Source organism: Cherax quadricarinatus, unplaced genomic scaffold (assembly GCF_038502225.1).
Source record: "Cherax quadricarinatus isolate ZL_2023a unplaced genomic scaffold, ASM3850222v1 Contig59, whole genome shotgun sequence".
Taxonomy (NCBI): Eukaryota; Metazoa; Arthropoda; class Malacostraca; order Decapoda; family Parastacidae; genus Cherax; species Cherax quadricarinatus.
The window spans coordinates 227,520-247,264 of NW_027195085.1; the positions used below are offsets into that span (position 1 = coordinate 227,520).

Sequence of the window (19,745 nt, forward strand, 5' to 3'; positions counted from 1 at the left end):
TTTAATCCAGCCCTGGGGAGGAGGGGAGAGTGTGGATGGCGTTAGTGTTTAGAAGGGGAATCCCCTTCCATTAGGACTTGAGGTGTCAAGTCCTTTTCCGGGGTTACTTCCATTCTTCTTTTAATGCCACTAGGACCAACTTGAGAGTCACTGGACCTCTGTCGCACAACATATCTGTCCATAGAGGCCTGTACCTCCCATTTCTTTGACATTCCTAAAGTGTTTCACAACATTGTCAGTGTAATAGTCACCAGCACGGCTTGCAATAGCTGTGTGAGGGTGATTTTCATCAAAAAAGGATTGCACTTTAAGCCACATTGCACACATTTCCTTAATCTTTGAAGCAGATAACTTCTTCAATTTCTCTCTCCCCTCCTCCGGAGCAGTTTCCTCAGGTCTGGCCTCTTGCTGTTGAAGATGATCTTGCAGTTCATCAGTGGTTAGTTCTTCATTGTCCTTCTCCACCAACTCTTCCACATCCTCCCCACTAACCTCCAACCCCAAGGACTTCCCCAATGCCACAATTGATTCCTCAACTGGCATAGGCTTCTCAGGATTAGCCTCAAATCCTTCAAAATCCCTTTTGTCTACACATTCCGGCCACAGTTTCTTCCAAGCAGAGTTCAAGGTCCTCTTATTCACTTCCTCCCAAGCCTTACCTATAATGTTTACACAATTGAGGATGCTAAAGTGATCTCTCCAAAACTTTCTTAGAGTCAACTGAGTTTCTGAGGTCACTACAAAGCACCTTTCAAACATAGCTTTTGTGTAGAGTTTTTTGAAGTTTGCAATGACCTGCTGGTCCATGGGCTGCAGGAGAGGAGTGGTATTAGGAGGCAAAAACTTGACCTTGATGAAGCTCTTGTCCCCAGAAAGTCGCTCTGCCAAGTGTGAAGGATGACCAGCAGCACTGTCTAATACCAGGAGGCACATAAGGTCCAATTTATTTTCCAGGAGGTAATTTTTCACAGTGGGGGCAAATGCATGGTGTAACCAGTCATAGAAAAAGTCCCTAGTGACCAATGCCTTACTGTTTGCCCTCCACAGCACACACAAATTAGCCTTGAGGACATTATTTTTCCTGAACACTCTGGGAGTTTCTGAGTGATACACCAATAAAGGCTTCACTTTGCAATCACCACTAGCATTAGCACACATCAACAGAGTAAGCCTGTCTTTCATAGGCTTATGTCCTGGGAGTGCCTTTTCCTGAGTACTGTAGGTCCTGCTTGGCATTTTCTTCCAAAACAGGCCTGTTTCATCACAATTAAACACTTGTTCAGGTTTCAATTCTTCACTATGTACTCCTTGAATTCCTGCACATATTTTTCAGCTGCTTTTTGGTGTGAACTGGCAGCCTCACCATGCCTTATCACACTATGTATGCCACTACGATTCTTAAATCTCTCAAACCAACCTTTGCTGGCCTTAAATTCACTCATATCACCACTAGTTGCAGGCATTTTTCTAATTAAATCGTCATGCAACTTCCTAGCCTTTTCACATATGATCGCTTAAGAGATGCTATCTCCTGATATCTGTTTTTCGTTTATGCACACCAATAACAGTCTCTCAACATCTTCTATCACTTGCAATCTCAGTTTCGAAAACATAGTTGCACCTTTGGCAAGAACAGCTTCCTTGATTGCCGTTTTCTTGCCCACAATAGTAGCGATGGTTGATTGGGGTTTTGTGTACAACTTGGCCAGCTCGGAGACATGCACTCCACTTTCATACTTAGCAATGATCTCTTTCTTCATATCCATAGTAATTCTCACCCTTTTTGCTGTAGGTTGGCGCTAGAAGCTTTCTTGGGGCCCATGGTGACTTATTTTGCAGGTGCAATCGCTAAAAATGCTGTGATAATATGAAATGTTCCGATTGTATGTTTGGATGCAACCGCGGTGGCTGGCTGGCTTGTAAACACTGGCACCCATGGGACAAGTGAGGCGCACTCAGGCCACATGTGGACACGTCTTGAACGGAACGAATCGCGTTGATCAAGTTTTTTAACGCTAGTCGAGGCAAAATTTTTTGCGTTAAAATGTATTGCTAGTCGGATTTAACGTTATACGATGCCATCGTTGGTCGAGGGTCCACTGTATATCAAACAAGTTTTGGATTTTATATTACTCAAATTAGTTTAAATGGAGTTTTCAAACTCTTTTTCCAAAATGCCCAAAGAGTCAACTTCATTGCACGAGTGATAATTACCAATATCAATTACCACTGAATGGAAGAAAATATCATTATTTAGCTATTCAGCTATGCTTGAATACTGTATTCCATTCAGATAAAATAATGTATTGATCCCGCTCTTGTGAACCACCTTATCCTGAACGTGCTAACAACCAGTGGCAGATCATTGAAAAATAGAATGGGGGACTGCATGACTGCAAGCCTCATAATAGAACAGCATAATAAACATTATTAACGTAATAATTAAAAAAAAAAAACTAAATTTAATAATGTTAAGCATTCACACATATACGTACCTGTAGAGGTCGTCACAGTCTTGCTGGTGGAGACGTGGCTAGCTGAGGTGATGTTACAACTATTTGAAAATAAAATCGGAGTGTCAATTTTCCACTGTCATCGTTTATCAAATGGTAATTAAATTTAATGCTATTGGAAAAAATTTAAACAGCCACCAACACCAATACCGGCCACACGTTTTAATGTGCATGCTCAAAACGTAAATAGACTGATTGCAACTGGGTGTGTGCTGCATCAAATGCAGCTCCTCTCTGCCAGATGTAACGCCAGTAATACCTATACTATTGTACCGCATCAAACTTCTATTTTTTAGCATTTTTTATCTCATTTCAACAAAAAATACATTGAAAACAACACGCAACAGATTTTTCCTGTAATATATTTGTCAGTTGCAAATTATTTTAGTGTAAGGTTGATGAAGTCATATGTCTGGCAGAGAGCATCTGAGGGAACTGCAGCTCTGTAGCTCCTATGGACGAGCCGCCACTAGCAACAGCTGTTATTTAACTAAGTTTTCTCCTGAAACCTGCAGTCCAACTAGAACACTCAGAAGGTCCAGATTCAGACTGCAGGCCACCAATTGAGTAGCCCTGTCCTAGAGGGACTAGTCTCAAATCTGCACACGAAAATCACTCCCTATGAAAGGAAAATACTTGGCAGATGTAACATTCCCCCAATGAAAATCAAAGGTGCCACGAGTATGCTAAGAGACATCACAGTAATTGTCAGGGGCCCAAGACTGTTCAACTACCTCCCAGCATACCTAAGGGGAATTACCAATAGACCCCTGGCTGTCTTCAAAGAGCTGTACAGGCACCTAAAGTCAGTACCTGATCAGCCGGGCAGTAGTTTATACATCAGTTAACATTCGGCCAGCAGTAACAGCTTGGTTGATCAGACCCTGATTCACCACAAGACCTCGTCGTGGACTGGACCACGGGGGCGTTGACCCCTCAAACCCAGATATACTCCAGGCATACTCCAGGTAACCTTAAACTTATAGTTGAAATATTTTAGGTATTTTTAACAATGATACAGTTAACTTCCGGAATGAATTTTTCATGCATTGCATGAGTACTTTTATTTGATAAAACATTTCAGACACTCTGAACCCTAATAAAATTTCACTCCTATATAAATATTTTTAAGATCTACAGGAATCCTCATTTGGCTAAAAGATATCAAACATTCTGAACATTAGTAGGGTTTAAATCCTGTATGAGCTTCTTAACTCTTTTACTGTCGAGACCCCTGATCCCAAACTCGCTCTCAGTGCTGTAGATCAGTGTTGAAAAATATTAAAAAAAAAAAATAATTTTTTCATACCAAAATCTTAAGGATGTTCATCTGATTGTTTTAAAAGAAAAAAAATTGCTATCAATACTTAACGAAATATAGAGGTGTGAAGTTGACAGAAAGTAAACCGCTTATGGCAACATCGGTGACTGCTCACTCAATAATATTATTTTCACTTTCATTCAATTTTTTCTTTTCTTTTCTAATATTTAATATTTTCATGTAACTTTTGTGGCCTGTGAGACCAATATTATGCATGATGTACAGTGGACCCCCGCATACCGCACGCATCGCATACCGTACAATCCGCATACCGCTCGCTTTTTTCGCAAAAATTTTGCCTCACATACCGCCCAAAAACCCGCTCACTGCTCTTCGTCCTAGACGCGTCCAATGTGCAGCCTGAGCCACGCTCACATGTTCCGCCGGTGGCATTGTTTACCAGCCAGCCTCCGCGGTAACATCCAAGCATACAATCCGAACATTTCGTATTATTACAGTGTTTTTGGTGATTTTTTCTGGAAAATAAGTGACCATGGGCCCCAAGAAAGCTTCTAGTGCCAACCCTACAGCAATAAGGGTGAGAATTACTATAGAGATGAAGAAAAAGATCATTGATAAGTATGAAAGTGGAGTGCGTGTCTCCGAGCTGGCCAGGTTGTATAATAAACCCCAATCAACCATCGCTACTATTGGTGGCACAGCTGCTGCTGCTGCTGTACCACCGTCAGCTGCTGCTGCACTGTCAGCTGCTGCTGCACTGCCAGCTGCTGCTGCTGTTGTACCACCGTCAGCTGCTGCTGCAGTACCGTCTGCTGCTGCTGTAGCATCATCTGCTGCTGCTGTAGCATCGTCTGCTGCTGCTGTAGCATCGTCTGTTGCTGCTGTAGCATCGTCTGTTGCTGCTGTAGCATCGTCTGCTGCTGCTGTAGCATCGTCTGTTGCTGCTGTAGCATCGTCTGTTGCTGCTGTAGCATCGTCTACTGCTGTTGTACCACCGTCAGCTGCTGCTGCTGCTGTAGCACCGTTGTTGGTGTGGCTTATTGAGAATACCAAGAAACAATTAACCCCAGAGGATTTGCCACCCAGGATAACCCAAAAAAGTCAGTGTCATCGAAGACTGTCTAACTTATTTCCATTGGGGTCCTTAATCTTGTCTCCCAGGATGCAACCCACACCAGTCGACTAACACCCAGGTGAACAGGGAAAAATGCCTGGAACTAGTGCTCATATTGGTGAATTTAAAGCCAGCAAAGGTTGGTTTGAGAGATTTAAGAATCGTAGTGGCATACACAGTGTGATAAGGCCTGTTCTGGAAGAAAATGCCAAACAGGACCTACAGTACTCAGGAGGAAAAGGCACTCCCAGGACACAGTGTCTCATCAGTCATTGCTGCATCTTCAATAAAGGTAAGTGTCATTTATTCTTCATTTAGTAGAGTAGTACATGCACAATATATATTGTGCATGTACTACTCTACTATTGTGCATGTATCCTTCTCTTTGTGTGTAGGAAAATGTATATTTCATGTGGTAAAAAATTTTTTTTCATACTTTTGGGTGTCTTGCACGGATTAATTTGATTTCCAATATTTCTTATGGGGAAAATTCATTCGCATACCGAACATTTCGCATAACAATCAGCCCTCTTGCACGGATTAAAGTCGCTATGTGGGGGTCCACTGTATATACAGTGGACCCCCGAGTTTCGGCAGCCTCGACTTTCATGAAATTCGACCTTCGGTGAGTTTTTTTTGGAAAAATTTGGCCTTGAGTTTCGTGAAAAGACTCGTGTTTTGGCAACCGTCCGGTGCCCGTCACTGCGCACACCAAGCCAGTCTCCCATGCCATTCACGCTCAGTGTGCCATTGTTTACCAACACATGACCATCACCCCGCGTGGTTCATACAATACATTTCATAATAATCCATTGTTTTTTTGTGCTTGCAACTGCTAAATAAGTCATCATGGACCCAAGGAAAGCTAGTGCAAGCCCTTTGGTAAATAAAGTGAGTGACAGGGATGTGGAAAAGTTGGTGGAGGACCACAGGGAAGAGCTAACCACTGACGAACAGCATCAGACCACAGCCGAAGAACTTGCTTCAGAGGAGGAGGAAGAGGGAGTGGATGAGGTGCCTTCTTCAGTGATTAAGGACATGTGTGGAATGTGCAATGAGTTGCAAAGTTTTGTTGAAAAGTATCACCCTGACCAAGCTGAAACAAGCCATATCTGCAACATGTACAATGACAGTGTTGTGTCCCACTTCAGGGAAATCTTAAAGAAACGCCAGAAAAAGACCTCTCTGGACAGATATTTTGTGCGACAGATAAGATAAGATAAGATTTCGTTCGGATTTTTAACCCCGGAGGGTTAGCCACCCAGGATAACCCAAGAAAGTCAGTGCGTCATCGAGGACTGTCTAACTTATTTCCATTGGGGTCCTTAATCTTGTCCCCCAGGATGCGACCCACACCAGTCGACTAACACCCAGGTACCTATTTGCTGCTAGGTGAACAGGACAACAGGTGTAAGGAAACGTGTCGAATGTTTCCACCCGCCGGGAATCGAACCCGGGCCCACCGTGTGTGAAGCGGGAGCTTTAGCCACCAGGCCACCGGGCCACCAAGCGACAGGGGTCCAGTGACTCTCAAGTTGTTCCCAGTGGCATAAAAAGAAGAAGGGAAGTAACCCCAGAAAAAGACTTGCTACCTAAAGTCCTAATGGAAGGAGATTCTCCTTCCAAACAATAGTGTACACCTTCCTCCTATCCCCTCCTCCCGTCTTCCATCCACCCAGAAGTCTTCAGTAAAGGTAAGTGTAATGTTATTATTTTTTTAAATGCATGTACAGGTCCTCCATCACAAATCCGGCATCATTGGGACCTGTAGTGTGCCGGATTACTGAGTTTACCGAATTACAGAGTGGTTAGGTTAGAATACACTTAATAAAATTAGCCAACTTGACATACACAGTTCATTGAACATCGGCAAAAATCAAACATTTCCGCTACTTTGAGCTCAATTTCAAGGTACTTTTCGTCATGAAAGCAATCAAAATCATGTCTATTTCCAATCTATCAAATGAGTCCAAAAAAATGAGAATACAACCATGAAAACCATACGAAAATATACTGCAAAGAGGTGGCTAATGGCTGAGAAGTTAACTCCCTCATTTATCGTCCGTCTTTTTTATTTTTGTTGTACGTTAAGAAGCATCTTTCCATCATACATTGCCCAAGTTTCAATGAGATAGCCCAACAAACAACCGAGAAAAAAAATATTTACCAAATATCATATATGGCAAGCGCAAGCCAGGTACTGGAAATAAGTCTTATTGTCTGACTTTTCTGGGTTATCCTAGGTTCTCTATACATACACTGCTATGTATGATAATCTATGTACAGTAACTGTATTTGTGTATACCTGAATAAACTTATTTACTTCTAGTCTGTCAACTGAGTACAAGAAACTGCCTATTCACTTATTTCAACTACCCAATAAAGTGGTCGGAAATTGGCAATTTGGCCGATTTTACAAAAATTTCAACAGATGCCAATTTCAAAATAGGGTCCAGAATAAACAATGCAGACATTCTTGGCACTAAAATAACATTTTCTCTGTTCATTATTCATGGCTACAGGTCCCTCTTATATTACTCTTGCTTTTCATTTGGAATTTTTATTCACAAAAAATAGAAGATTTACTGTTATGCAGACTACTGCATTATTGTAATAATTGTATAAATAATGTCAAGCCATTCTTGACTCCGTACTGAAATTTAGACTGGCAGGTGGACAGGTATTGGACGGTGACGTCATTTGTTTACTCTTGAACATCGCTAAAGAATAGAACATTTTCGCTACTGTGAGCGCAATTTCAAGGTACTTTTCGTCATGAAAGCAATCAAAATCATATCTATTTCTGTAATATATCTTTCATTCTATCAAATGAGACCGAAAAAATGAGAATATAACCATAACAACCATACAAAAATATACCGCTAAGTGGCCGCTAATGGCTGAGAAGTGAACTCCGCTATTTATGGTCTGATTTCTTTCATTTTTGGTGTACGTGAAGAAGTATCTTTCCATCATACATTGCCCAAGTTTGAATAAGATAACCCAACAAACAACTGAGAAAATAATAATAATATACGTAATAATAATATCTTTATTTACTACACATACATGTACAAGGTATACAGGCCTAGCTGACATCAGTGACATACTACTATATAGAAAACTGCTTGTTATGCAGAGCATTTCTAGAAAATTAGGTCAGTGTCCCAGGATAACACCCACACTAGTTGGCTAATACCCAGGTACCCATTTACTGATGGGTAAACATAGACAACAGGTGTAAAGAAACACGCCTAATGTTTCTACCCTGGCTGGGAATTGAATATTTACGAAAAATCATATATGGCTAACCCAAGCCAGGTGCTAAAAATAAGCCACGTTGACTTTTTTGGGGGTTATCCTAGGTTCTCTACACATATGCTGCTATGTGTGATAATCTATAGAGAGAAAATAACTTTTTTGTTTCAGGTTTATGGTGCAGTACGAGTGTATATCACAGTTAGCCCTGTGGTACACTCCATTTTCTCTAATATAAGCCCCAAGACAGGGATAGGAGAATGGTATTTTTATACCATATTCACTTCATACCTCCATCGAAGTGCTCGGTATTATGCCAAATATTATTCATTCTGGAGTATTTAACATGTTTTATGTTATTTATATTGTTTATTATGTCATATTAGATCAATTGTGATAGGCAAATAAGCTGTAGTGTTGATATTAGCGTAATAATAAAGCATATTCTCCTGCTTCATGAGACTGAGTTCATGGCAACCGACAGTGGCTTCAAAGCCACCTTATCTTTAATGGATAATGTACTGTGTAGGTGCTTTACATGATGAGAAGCATTTCTTTTATTCACTGGAATCATGGCTAGAGCTAAAAGTAAGCAGGTTAAAACAATAAATAGAGAAAAAGAAATTGGAATGACTTATGCAGCAAGTAGCACCACCAAACAGTACCAGCAGGTTGGTGTGGTGACCCTGGAAATTTGAAATTATGCTAGCCAATATTAATGCCGAATAACTGAAGGAACCGAATAACTGATTGCCGGATTTGTGATGGCGGACCTGTATTTGATTTCTGATTGTTTTCATTATGTAAATCTTTATTTGAAAAAAAAAAATTATTTTAATATTTTTGGGTGTCTGGAATGGATTCATTTTATTTCCATTATTTCTTATGGGGAAAATGGTTTCGAGTTTCGTGAATTTCGACCTTCGGCGGGCTCTCTGGAACGGATTAATCACGAAACTCAGGGGTCCACTGTATATCCACTCATTGTATGCAACACAATAACTGCAAAAACATTATCATCATTATATTGTTTATAAAACTTGCTTACACAAATCCATGCTGCCTTCTCCACAACCCACACTGCCTTCCACACCAACCATGCTGTCTTCCCTATCACCCATATGAAAATAAGTCACTTTGTCTGACTTTTTTGGGTTATCCTAGGTAATCTACACATATGCTGCTATGTATGATATTCTATGTAAATGTATCTGTGTATACCTGAATAAACTTACTTACTTACTTATTCTTTGAGACATGGGAAATTATGAGTTTCCTCTTTTGCTGTGGTACAAGTGAACATGAATGGATGGCCCAGCACCAGAGGTGGAAGGCTGATGATCATCTGGGTTTTCAGCTATTTCTGGTATCCTGGGCATTGTTTTCAGTCACAAACTCCTCAAAACCATGAGATTCATCTTCATTGACACTTCAATCTGTGTTAGAACTCTCACTTGGGAAGGGAAGAGTCCCAATTCACTGGAAAGTAAGGTATTCCTTACTGCTAGGCTTGGTGACCAAGGCATACTGAATTAGCACTCCCACAATGCACTGCACCCTCCCTGATTTTTTTTTATACTGCTCACACTGACCACACAGACCCATTCTCTCACATGTAGGTCTACCAGCCTTCTTCTGCTAGATTTGAAGCCGCTAGAATTTTGGTATATTAATGTCGCCAACACTGGCTCATAAGCCGTACCTATACGCCACCAACAGTGAAAGGGTTAATGTGCTCCAAGACCATTTTTTTCTACTATAACATCTTAAACACAGTGAATATGATGTGGACTCTTCATTGCATGAACTCCCTTACACTTACATGGTTCATTTTCCTGTATGAACTTGTTTATGATGTACAAGATTGCTTTTTCTGCTAAAACATTTCAGACATTCTAAACACTGATAAGGCTTCTCTCCTGTATGAACTCTCATGTGTATTACAAGATGACTTTTAGTGCTAAAACATTTCAAACATTCTGAACACTGATAAGGTTTCTCTCCAGTATGAATTTTCTCGTGATCTACAAGTTTACTTCTTTGGCTGAAACATTTCAGACACTCTGAACACTGATAAGGCTTTTTTCCAGTATGAATTTTCTTATGTCTTAAAAGATTACTTTTACTACGAAAACTTTTCAAACACTCAGAACACTGATACGGTTTTTCTCCTGTATGAATTCTTATGTGTCCTTCAAGATTTATTTTACTACCGAAACATTTCAAACATTCTGAACACTGATAAGGCTTCTCTCCTGTATGAATTTTCTCATGTTTTATAAGATCACTTTTATTACTGAAACATTTCAAACATTCAGAACACTTATAAGGCTTCTCTCCTGTATGAATTTTCTTGTGCTTAACAAGATCACTTTTATTGCCAAAATTCTTCAGACACTCTGAACACTTATAGGGTTTCTCTCCTGTATGAATTTTCTTATGCTTAACAAGTTCACTCTTAGTGCAGAAACATTTCAGACACTCTGAACACTTATAGGGTTTCTGTCCTGTATGAATTCTTGTATGTCCTTCAAGATAACTTTTAGTGATAAAACATTTTGTACACTCTGAACATTGATAAGGTTTCTCTCCTGTATGAATTTTCACATGTCTTATAAGACCACTTTTCTTGCTAAAACCTTTCAGACACTCTGAACACTGAAATGGTTTATCTCCTGTATGAATTCTCAAGTGTCCTTCAAGACAACTTTTAGAGACAAAACATTTTACACATTCTGAACACTGATAAGGTTTATTGCCTATATGAATTTTCTCATGCTTTACAAGATAACTTTTATTGCTGAAACATTTTAAACATTCTGAACATTGATAAGGCTTCTCTCCTTTATGGATTTTCTCATGTTCTACAAGATTACTTTTTTGGCTAAAGTGTTTTAGACACTCCAAACACTGATAAGGTTTCTCTCCTGTATGAATGTTCTCATGAATAACAAGATAACTTTTTTGACTAAAACATTTCAGACACTCTGAACACTGAAAAGGCTTTTCTCCTGTATGAATTTTCTTGTGCTTTACAAGATAACTTTCTTTACTGAAACATTTCAGACAATCTAAACACTGATAAGGCTTTTCTCCTGTATGAATTTTCTTGTGTTCTACAAGATTACTTTTTTGGCTAAAACATTTCAGACACTCTAAACACTGATAAGGCTTAACTCCTGTATGCACTCTCATGTGTCTTTCAAGATCACTTTTATTTGTAAAACATTTCAGACATTCTGAACACTGATATTCTTTCAAGAGAGGTTCCTGGAGGTCAATGAGGGGCACATGATCCATAGTATTAGACCTGACCTTCTCTTCCTTGGACTGAACCTGACTGCCTTCCCTTCCTCCAGGTCAGAGTTACATGTGGTGTTTTAATAAAGCCTATAAATGGTAGAAGATCAAAGCTGATTAAGAAAGTGTTCTGTCCCCTTATATGGTTAGCACTCCCCAAGAATGCAATAACAATAATAATGATAATAATAATAATAATGAATACTCATATAGTTACCTGCAAGAGCTCTCATTAACACAGATATGGTTTACTTTCTAAATGAACACTTTTTGTGTGTATTAAAAACATTTTTAACATATAAAGAGGCTAAGTTTATATATTTCTCTTTGAGATCACTCATGTTTTTAAAGATTTTCCTTAAATATCTGAGCAATAAATACACTTTTTTTTACAGTTCATTACAACACATTCAAAGTTGTTTATGTGGTACTGTAAATAGCAAGGGTAAAAAGAGTATCAGATGGTGTTAATAAACTTCCACAGATGCTTCAGGAAACACTGGAGATCTTAAGTGTCAGCAAACAAGGAGGGTTGTTGTTGTTCCTCAATATAACTGTGAATTAGAAAAGTGAGTCAGCAGTGCTGTGTTCTAGAATTAAGAGGATACATATACTGAATAAAACAAACATTTTGGTACAAATTATTAATTATTATTATTATTATAATCAAAAAGAAGCGCTAAGCCACAAGGGCTATACAGCGCTGCAGGGTAGGGAAGGAAGCAAGGGAATTGGATGGCAGAAGGGAGGGGGGATGATCAGCAGGTTACAGAAAACAGCGGGGCAGGGGATAGTACGGGGGTAGAGGGTAGCAAGAGATTGAAGTAGAAAGGGCTGAAGGTATCAGAATTTGTGAAGTAAGTCAGTTGTTGTCAAAAAGTCAATGAGAGAGTCCGGATGAAAGGTGGGTCCATCAGCGAGAAGGGAAGGTAAAGAGAGAGCAGCGGAGCGAAGACGACGACAGAGGTAAATTCTGCATGCTCGTTCATAAAGTGGGCAGTCCAACAGAATGTGGCTGACTGATAATGGAGCTTGGCAATTCTCACAGAGAGGAGCAAGACACCTCTCCATGAGATATCCATGAGAAAGACGAGTATGGCCAATGCGAAGACGGGAGAGAATAGTCTCCCAACCTCGACGCTGGTGATAAGAAGACGGCCAGTAACCTATACTCGGTTTAATAGATTGAAGTTTGTTGCCGAGCATAGTAGACCAATGTTGTTGCCAACGGGTGTGAAGGTGGGAAGATATTGCAGTAAAATAGTCCGTAAATGGAATACCTCTATAAGAAACTGGTAGGTCATGTACTGCTGACCGCTCAGCAGTGTCTGCCTGTTCATTGCCCTGTACGTCAACATGACCAGGGACCCAACAAAAAACAATATCTTTATGCTTGGTAAAGATGCGGCGTAGCCAAAGTTGGATACGGAGGACTAAGGGGTGAGGTGTATCAAATTTTTGTATAGCCTGTAAAGCACTAAGGGAGTCTGAGACAACCACAAATGATGACACAGGCATAGATGCAATACGGATAAGTGCTGTAAGGATGGCATATAATTCAGCAGTAAAAATACTAGCCGAAGATAGTAAATGCCCTTGTACGACGCTGTCCGGAAACACTGCTGCGAATCCTACGCCGTCAGAAGACTTAGAGCCATCTGTGTACACAGCAATGGCATGAGAATGAGAGTGAAAGTGGTCAAGAAAAAGAGAGCGGGAAGCGACCGTAGACAGTTGGGCTTTCGAGCAAGGGAGGGAGAAAGAACAGACTCGAACAGCTGGAACTTCCCAGGGGGGTAGGGAAAAGTGAGATGCTACATGTACATAGAAAGGTGGTAGTTGAAGAGAAGACAAGAGCGAATGAAGGCGAAGAGAGAAGGGACGGAGTAAACAGGGGCGGCGAACAAATAAAGAATGTCTACTAATATCAGTGACCATTCTATAAATGGAAGGATTGCGGAGATCATGAGAGCGTACATAGTAGCGCAGGCAATGGGCATCACGGCGATCGGATAAGGATGGAACATTCGCTTCTGCATAGAGGCTCTTGACAGGGAAAGAGCGAAAAGCACCAAGGCATAAACGTAATCCTTGGTGATGAATGGGGTTAAGGCTAGAGAGAGTAGCAGGAGATGCCGCTGAATAGATCTGGTCACCATAATCAAGTTTCGATTAAATAAGGGTGGAATGTAGGCGAAGGAGGGTTCGACGATCAGCTCCCCATGAAAGATGAGCAAGGGTTTTAAGAAGGTTCAGCCGGCTGTGACAAGTTGCCTTCAGAGAGGTAATGTGAGGTTTCCAGGATAACCTACGATCAAAGAGGAGGCCCAGAAACTTGACTGTATCACGTTCAGGGATACGGGAGCCATAGAGGTGCAAAGGATGATCGGAGATGACAGAGCATCTAGTGAAAGTGATTTGGTGGGTTTTAGTGCTGGAAAATTTAAACCCACGTGTGGTGGCCCAATTGGAAACACGGTCGACTGCATGTTGGAGAGAAACTGTAATGAGGTGACAGTCAGCGCCTGCACAGGCAATAGTGAAGTCATCAACATAGAGTGATGACCAAATATTTGATGGAAGACTAGAGGCCAAATCATTAATAGCAAGGAGAAAAAGTGTTGTGCTCAGAACACATCCCTGGGGGACACCTTCAGCTTGGATAAAGTCTGGGGAGAGCACATTATTAACCCGAACACGGAAATGCCTGTCAGTTAAAAAGTTCTTAAGGAAGGATGGTAGATTGCCTCGAAGGCCTAAGGAGTGGGCTTGGGCTAAAATATTATACCTCCAAGTTGTGTCATATGCCTTCTCAAGGTCAAAAAATATGGCAATAACTGAGTGGTTATTCGCAAAGGCATTACGAACATACGTATCCAAGCGTAGTAAGGGGTCTATGGTAGAACGTCCCTTACGAAAGCCATATTGACGAGTGGAGAGACTGTTGTGTCTCTCTAAATACCACACTAAACGTCTATTTACTAGGCGTTCCATTACTTTGCAAACTGCACTGGTAAGAGCAATGGGACAATAGTGGGAGGTTTCATGTCCTGTAGTGCCTGGTTTGCAGAAAGGGAGAACAATGGCGGATTTCCACAGCTGTGGAAGAACTCCTTGTGACCAAATAAGATTGTAAAGGCGTAATAGGACTGCAAGGGCTGACTGATGTAAATGTTGTAGCATACGAATATGAATGTCGTCGGGCCCAGCTGCCGATGATCGACAAGCTGAGAGTGTTGCCTCCAGTTCTTGAAGTGTAAAAGGCACATTATACTGTTCTTCTCTGAGAGAAGAAAAGTCCAAGGGTGCTAACTCTCTGGCAGACTTTGAGGAAAGAAATGAGGGGCATAGATGGAGTCCCTGAGAAATACGGACCAGATGATTGCCAATTTCATTGGCAACATCTAGTGGGTTTGCTATATCAACACCGGCAACCCGCAGAACAGGAGCCGGGTCAGGAGAATATTTACCACTCAGTTTTCATACTTTCTTCCAGACTGCACTCACAGAGGAAGCAGAGGTGATAGTGGAGATATAATCTCGCCAGCAAAAGCGTTTAGCATCACGGATGACAAGGCGAGCGATCGCACGCTTCTGTTTAAAATCAAGGAGTCGCTCTGTGGTTCTATTGTACCGGTACCTGCCCCATGTAGCGCGTTTCAAACGTACTGCACGAGCACAAGTAGGAGACCACCAAGGCACGCATTTCTGAGAATGCCTGCCCGAAGTTTGGGGTATAGAATGAGAAGCTGCGGTGAAAACGGAGGATGAGAAGAGGTGTAAAAGCTCATCGATGGAGGACGAAGAAGGAACCTCTTTAAAAACAGTTAGGTGTGAGTAAAGGTTCCAATTTGCCCGATTAAATTGCCAGCGTGGGGTGCGAAGAGGTGGCGAATATGAAGGGGAAGTAAGAATGATTGGGAAATGATCACTGTCATGTAAGTCTGGGAGAACAGACCAAGTGAAGTCTAATGCGGCGGAGGAAGAGCAGACTGAGAGATCGATGCAAGAGAGAGTATGAGTCCGAGGATCAAAATGGGTGTGAGTACCTGTATTTAAAACATGGAGGGGGTGGGTGGCAAGAAAAGCCTCTAACTGAATTCCACGGGAATCACAGTGAGACACCCCCCCAGAGGAAATGGTGGGCATTAAAATCACCAAGTAACAGAATCGGTGGCGGTAATGACGAAACAAGGAAGGCAAAATCCGGAATAGATAATGCCCGAGAAGGAGAGAGATATAAAGAACAGAGCGTATACCACCTATGTAAGTGGATACGGGCTGCTGTGTAATGCAGCGAAGTATGAACAAATAGCTGATGGTACGGAATATCAGTGCGGAGAAGAAGGGCACTTTCATTAAAGGTCCCATCAGGAAAAGGATCTGAAGAATACAATAAATTATAGCCTGAGATGTGAGAAATAACAGCAGAGTGTAATTTTGGTTTCTGTAAGCAAACACCAACAGGGGCAAACTGGGAGAGTAACATCTGAAGCTCACCCCGATTACCCCTGAGGCCGCGTATATTCCACTGTAAATAGGCCATGATTGGCAATGATAAAGATACTTGAAATCCGCAGGTAAGGGTTCCTACGGACTAGAAGGGTTAGAAAAGTCCACATGCGGAGGCAGTGGAAAACGTTCAGGCAGCGAAGGAACGGTGCGCTGTGAAGAAAGGAGTTGCGCAGATGGAGCAGAGGAGAGAGAAAGAGCGGAAGGTGGATCAGTGTCCATTGATGGTTTGGTCTCTGCAATATATTCAGAGATTGCTTCAAGTGTTTCGGAATTCAGAGATGTTATATGGGAGACAATATTGGGAATGGTAGGGGGAGGATGAGTAAAGATTGGAACTGTATTGGACTGTACCAAGGTACGGGGGGGGCGAAAGGGTGGAGGGAACTGGAGAAGCGTGGCAGGGGACAGAAGAGGCAGGAACCTGGGAGGTGGCAGAAGAGGAAGAAACTTGGGAGGGAACAGGGGAGGAAGGTACAGTACGAGGAGGAGGGTGAACCTCTACACTTGTAACTGAGCCAGTGAGAGGGGAAGAACCAGGGACAGAGACAGGGAGGGTAAAATGAGGAGGTGGAGGATGGGTAGGAGGTGTTAACGGACCTTTTTTTGACTTTTGAGAAGTAGAGGGACGATTGGGAGGAGGTGTCGTACGAGGTCTCGTCGATACTGAGGCTTGTGAGAGAGAACTCGAAGAAGCGAGATTAGACTGAGGCGTTGAAGTAGGGACGTCTGAGCCGAGGACAGCAAAAGGATTAGATACAGGAGTGATTATGGGAGAGGTAACCACAGAGGTGGGTGTAGAAGATGGGATACCAGAAGTGGGGGGACGTTTTGAAACACGGGAATAAGAAACACGTGGGAGTCTCCCTTGGAGGCGGAGATGAGAAACTGCCATAGCATAAGGGAGACCTTCTGTCTCTTTGAGGTAACGGATTTCCCGCTCGTTTAAATAGACCTGACAACGGCGAGAGTATGAAGGGTGAGCCTCATGACAGTTAAGGCAAGAGGGAGATCGACTGCAAGACGTAGTAGAATGGTCATCGGCACCACAGACTGGGCATTCGGCAATAGATCTGCAATATTTCGCTGGATGGCCAAATCGCCAGCAATTTCTACACTGTTGTGGTGTAGGGATCACCTTTCGAACTTGTAACAGATGTCCTGCTATATAAACTGAGGATGGGAGTTCTCGGCTGTCAAAAGTTAAACGAGCCACATTGCTAGGGTATCGTCTCTGCCCACGGGCAGGAAGAACGTAAGTGTCTACCTTGAGGATTGGGAGATCTTGGAGTTCCAGCTGTTCAAGAATGTCAGTGCCACATGTCTGGAAATTTTGTTGAACTATGGTATGGGGCAGAATGACGGTACCACTACAAGAATTGAGGGAATGATGTTTTTCAAGAGTGACAGGAACAGTATCGATATGGGAAAGACGAGAGAGCTCATGAGCCTGGGTAGCATTCTGTACGGTAATGATGCGCGTACCGCTCTTAAGAGCATGAAAAGAAATATCTTTACCAACATGGCGTAGGAGTGCCTTGCCAATACTATGGTCAGAAAGATAGGCAGTAGAGGAAGTTGGTCGTAAAGTGAAGAATTTAGTCCATTGTTCAGTCTGAAACTGAGCGTGGAAAGGTAGTGAAGGACGTGTCGATCGTTTCTGAGAAGAACGAGAAGGTGGAGAAGTATCATCAGCAGGTAATTGTCGTTGGCGTTTAGGCGTGGGACCAGAGTTGGTCCGACGTGGAACGGGTCGGCGATTTGAAAATTGCCGCACCGTAGAGGGAGAGGCCGGAAGCATAGTCAGAGGAGAGCGAAGGTCCGATAAATCGAAGGAGTCAGTCGAGGCCTCAGTACCTGAAGCAGGTGAGGAAACAGCACCGGCAATAGGTACAGAGGCATGAGGAATGTCTGAAGAGTGGTCCAAAGATGAGGCGGGGTCAGAACGGGGTGCGGTATCAAGAAGGGGCCCGGGGGTACCAGGTTCATGGACTAGGGCTGCCATGGTTAGGTTACTTCTTTCTTTTTGTTTTTAAGAAAAAAAAGAAAGAAGAAAAGAAAATAAAAATAAAAAAAAGAATAAAAAAAGGGGGGACTGGGGAGGGATAGTTCCTAGGAGGAATGAAAGGGCCAGAAATCTCCCTCCGCACCCAAGAGGACCTCAGCACCACAAGTAGCGCAGATGCAGCATGGAACCCGTGCCATACCCTACCCATCATGCTAGTAAACTAACAATCCGGGATAGCAACCTCACATCTGCCGAGCTACCTCGGTGGACAAAAGAGAGGGCGGCCGGATATCCGCCACAAAGCATACCTCCTTCGGCCACCACCCCCGGAATCCGAAAGGTGGCTTCCAGAGATACACTCGTCGCCCGAAAGACACCCAAAGCTACTCCGGGATACCGGAGAGGGATCGGGACATCCCCAGGCGATCCAGATTCCACGGCAAACTATGCCACCGCTAAGAACCTCAATGGAATGGGATGGACCCCGGTATCCTTTCCCCTACCTAGGAACTAGCGCGCCTGTGGGAGAAATCCCAAAGGACAAAAAGAGGAAGGGCAAAAGGGAGGGGTGGGGAGGAGGAGGAGGAGAAAAGGAAAAAGGGGAGGATGGGATAGGGGAGGGGAGATTGGGGGGTAATTAGGTTCGGTCTGAGGAAGAAGACCGATAGGTCTAATTCCTCAGACCAAGAGCCTCTTCACTACGCCAAGGAGCCCCCCTTGAAGAGGACAAATTATTAAGTTCTGTTTCATGAAATTCATATTATTTTTTAACCCTTTGAGGGTCGACAGGCCCTCTCCGAAACTCGTTTTCAGGGTCGGCCAAATTTAAAAAAAAAAAAAAATTATTTTCTCTTATGAAAACATAGAGAATCTTTTCCCGATCATAATGACACCAAAAGTTTGAAATTTGATAGAAAACTTACGGAATTATGCTCTCGCAAAGTTAGCGGTCTCGGCGATGTTTACGGATCGGCGATTTTGCCCACTTTGAGCCCCATTTTCGGCCAATTTCACTGTACTAGTCGACAAAAAACATGAATATTTCGCTAGAACTCCATTTTTTCTATCGAATGGGTGCAAGAAACCACCCATTTATAAATTCAACTATCCAGTACAGTGGTCAGAATTTAGCAATTTTGCCAATTTCACACAAATTTCAAAAGATGCCAATTTCGGAATAGGGTCCAGAATAAACAAGAAAGACATTCCTGGCACTAAAATGACATTTCCTCTAGTCATTAGTCACGTCTCAAGGCCCCTCTTATATTCTTTTGCTTTCCACTTTGAATTTTTATTCTCACAAAAAATATAAGATTTACTGTTATGCAGACTACTGCATTAGTGTAAAAAATGGTATAAATATTATTGGTGCACTTGTGAAAGAATATTAGACTCACCAGTTGACGTGTATTGCACGCTTGGCACGATTTGTTTACTTTTGAAGTTTGGTAAAAATCGAACATTTCTGCTAATTTGAGCTCAATTTCAAGGCACCTTTCATTGTAAAACCAGTCAAAATCATCTCAATTTCAGTAATATGTCTTCCATTCTATAAAATGAGACCAAGAAAACTAGAATACAACAATAAATACTATACGAAAATACACTGCAAAGTCGCTGATTTATTAAAAAAAATGGAAAAAGTTTTTTTTTTCTCATTATGCACCGTGTGCTGCAGGATTTTTTTTAGACTATGCACACTGACCACTAGACCCATTCTTTCATATGAAGGCCGACCAGCTTTCTCCCACTAGATTT

General features: G+C 42.1%; 1 protein-coding gene across 1 annotated transcript in view; it reads right to left on the bottom strand.

Moving 5' to 3' along the window:
* Positions 1-5,240: 5,240 nt before the first annotated feature.
* LOC128700665 (zinc finger protein 84-like) overlaps positions 5,241-19,745 on the bottom strand; it is a 72,784-nt gene continuing 58,279 nt past the window's right edge. Inside the window, exon 2 of the mRNA XM_070079966.1 lies at positions 5,241-12,021. Coding sequence (XP_069936067.1) covers positions 9,995-11,467 — 1,473 coding nt within the window. The 5' untranslated portion in view covers positions 11,468-12,021 and the 3' untranslated portion in view covers positions 5,241-9,994. The remainder of the gene's footprint in view (positions 12,022-19,745) is intronic.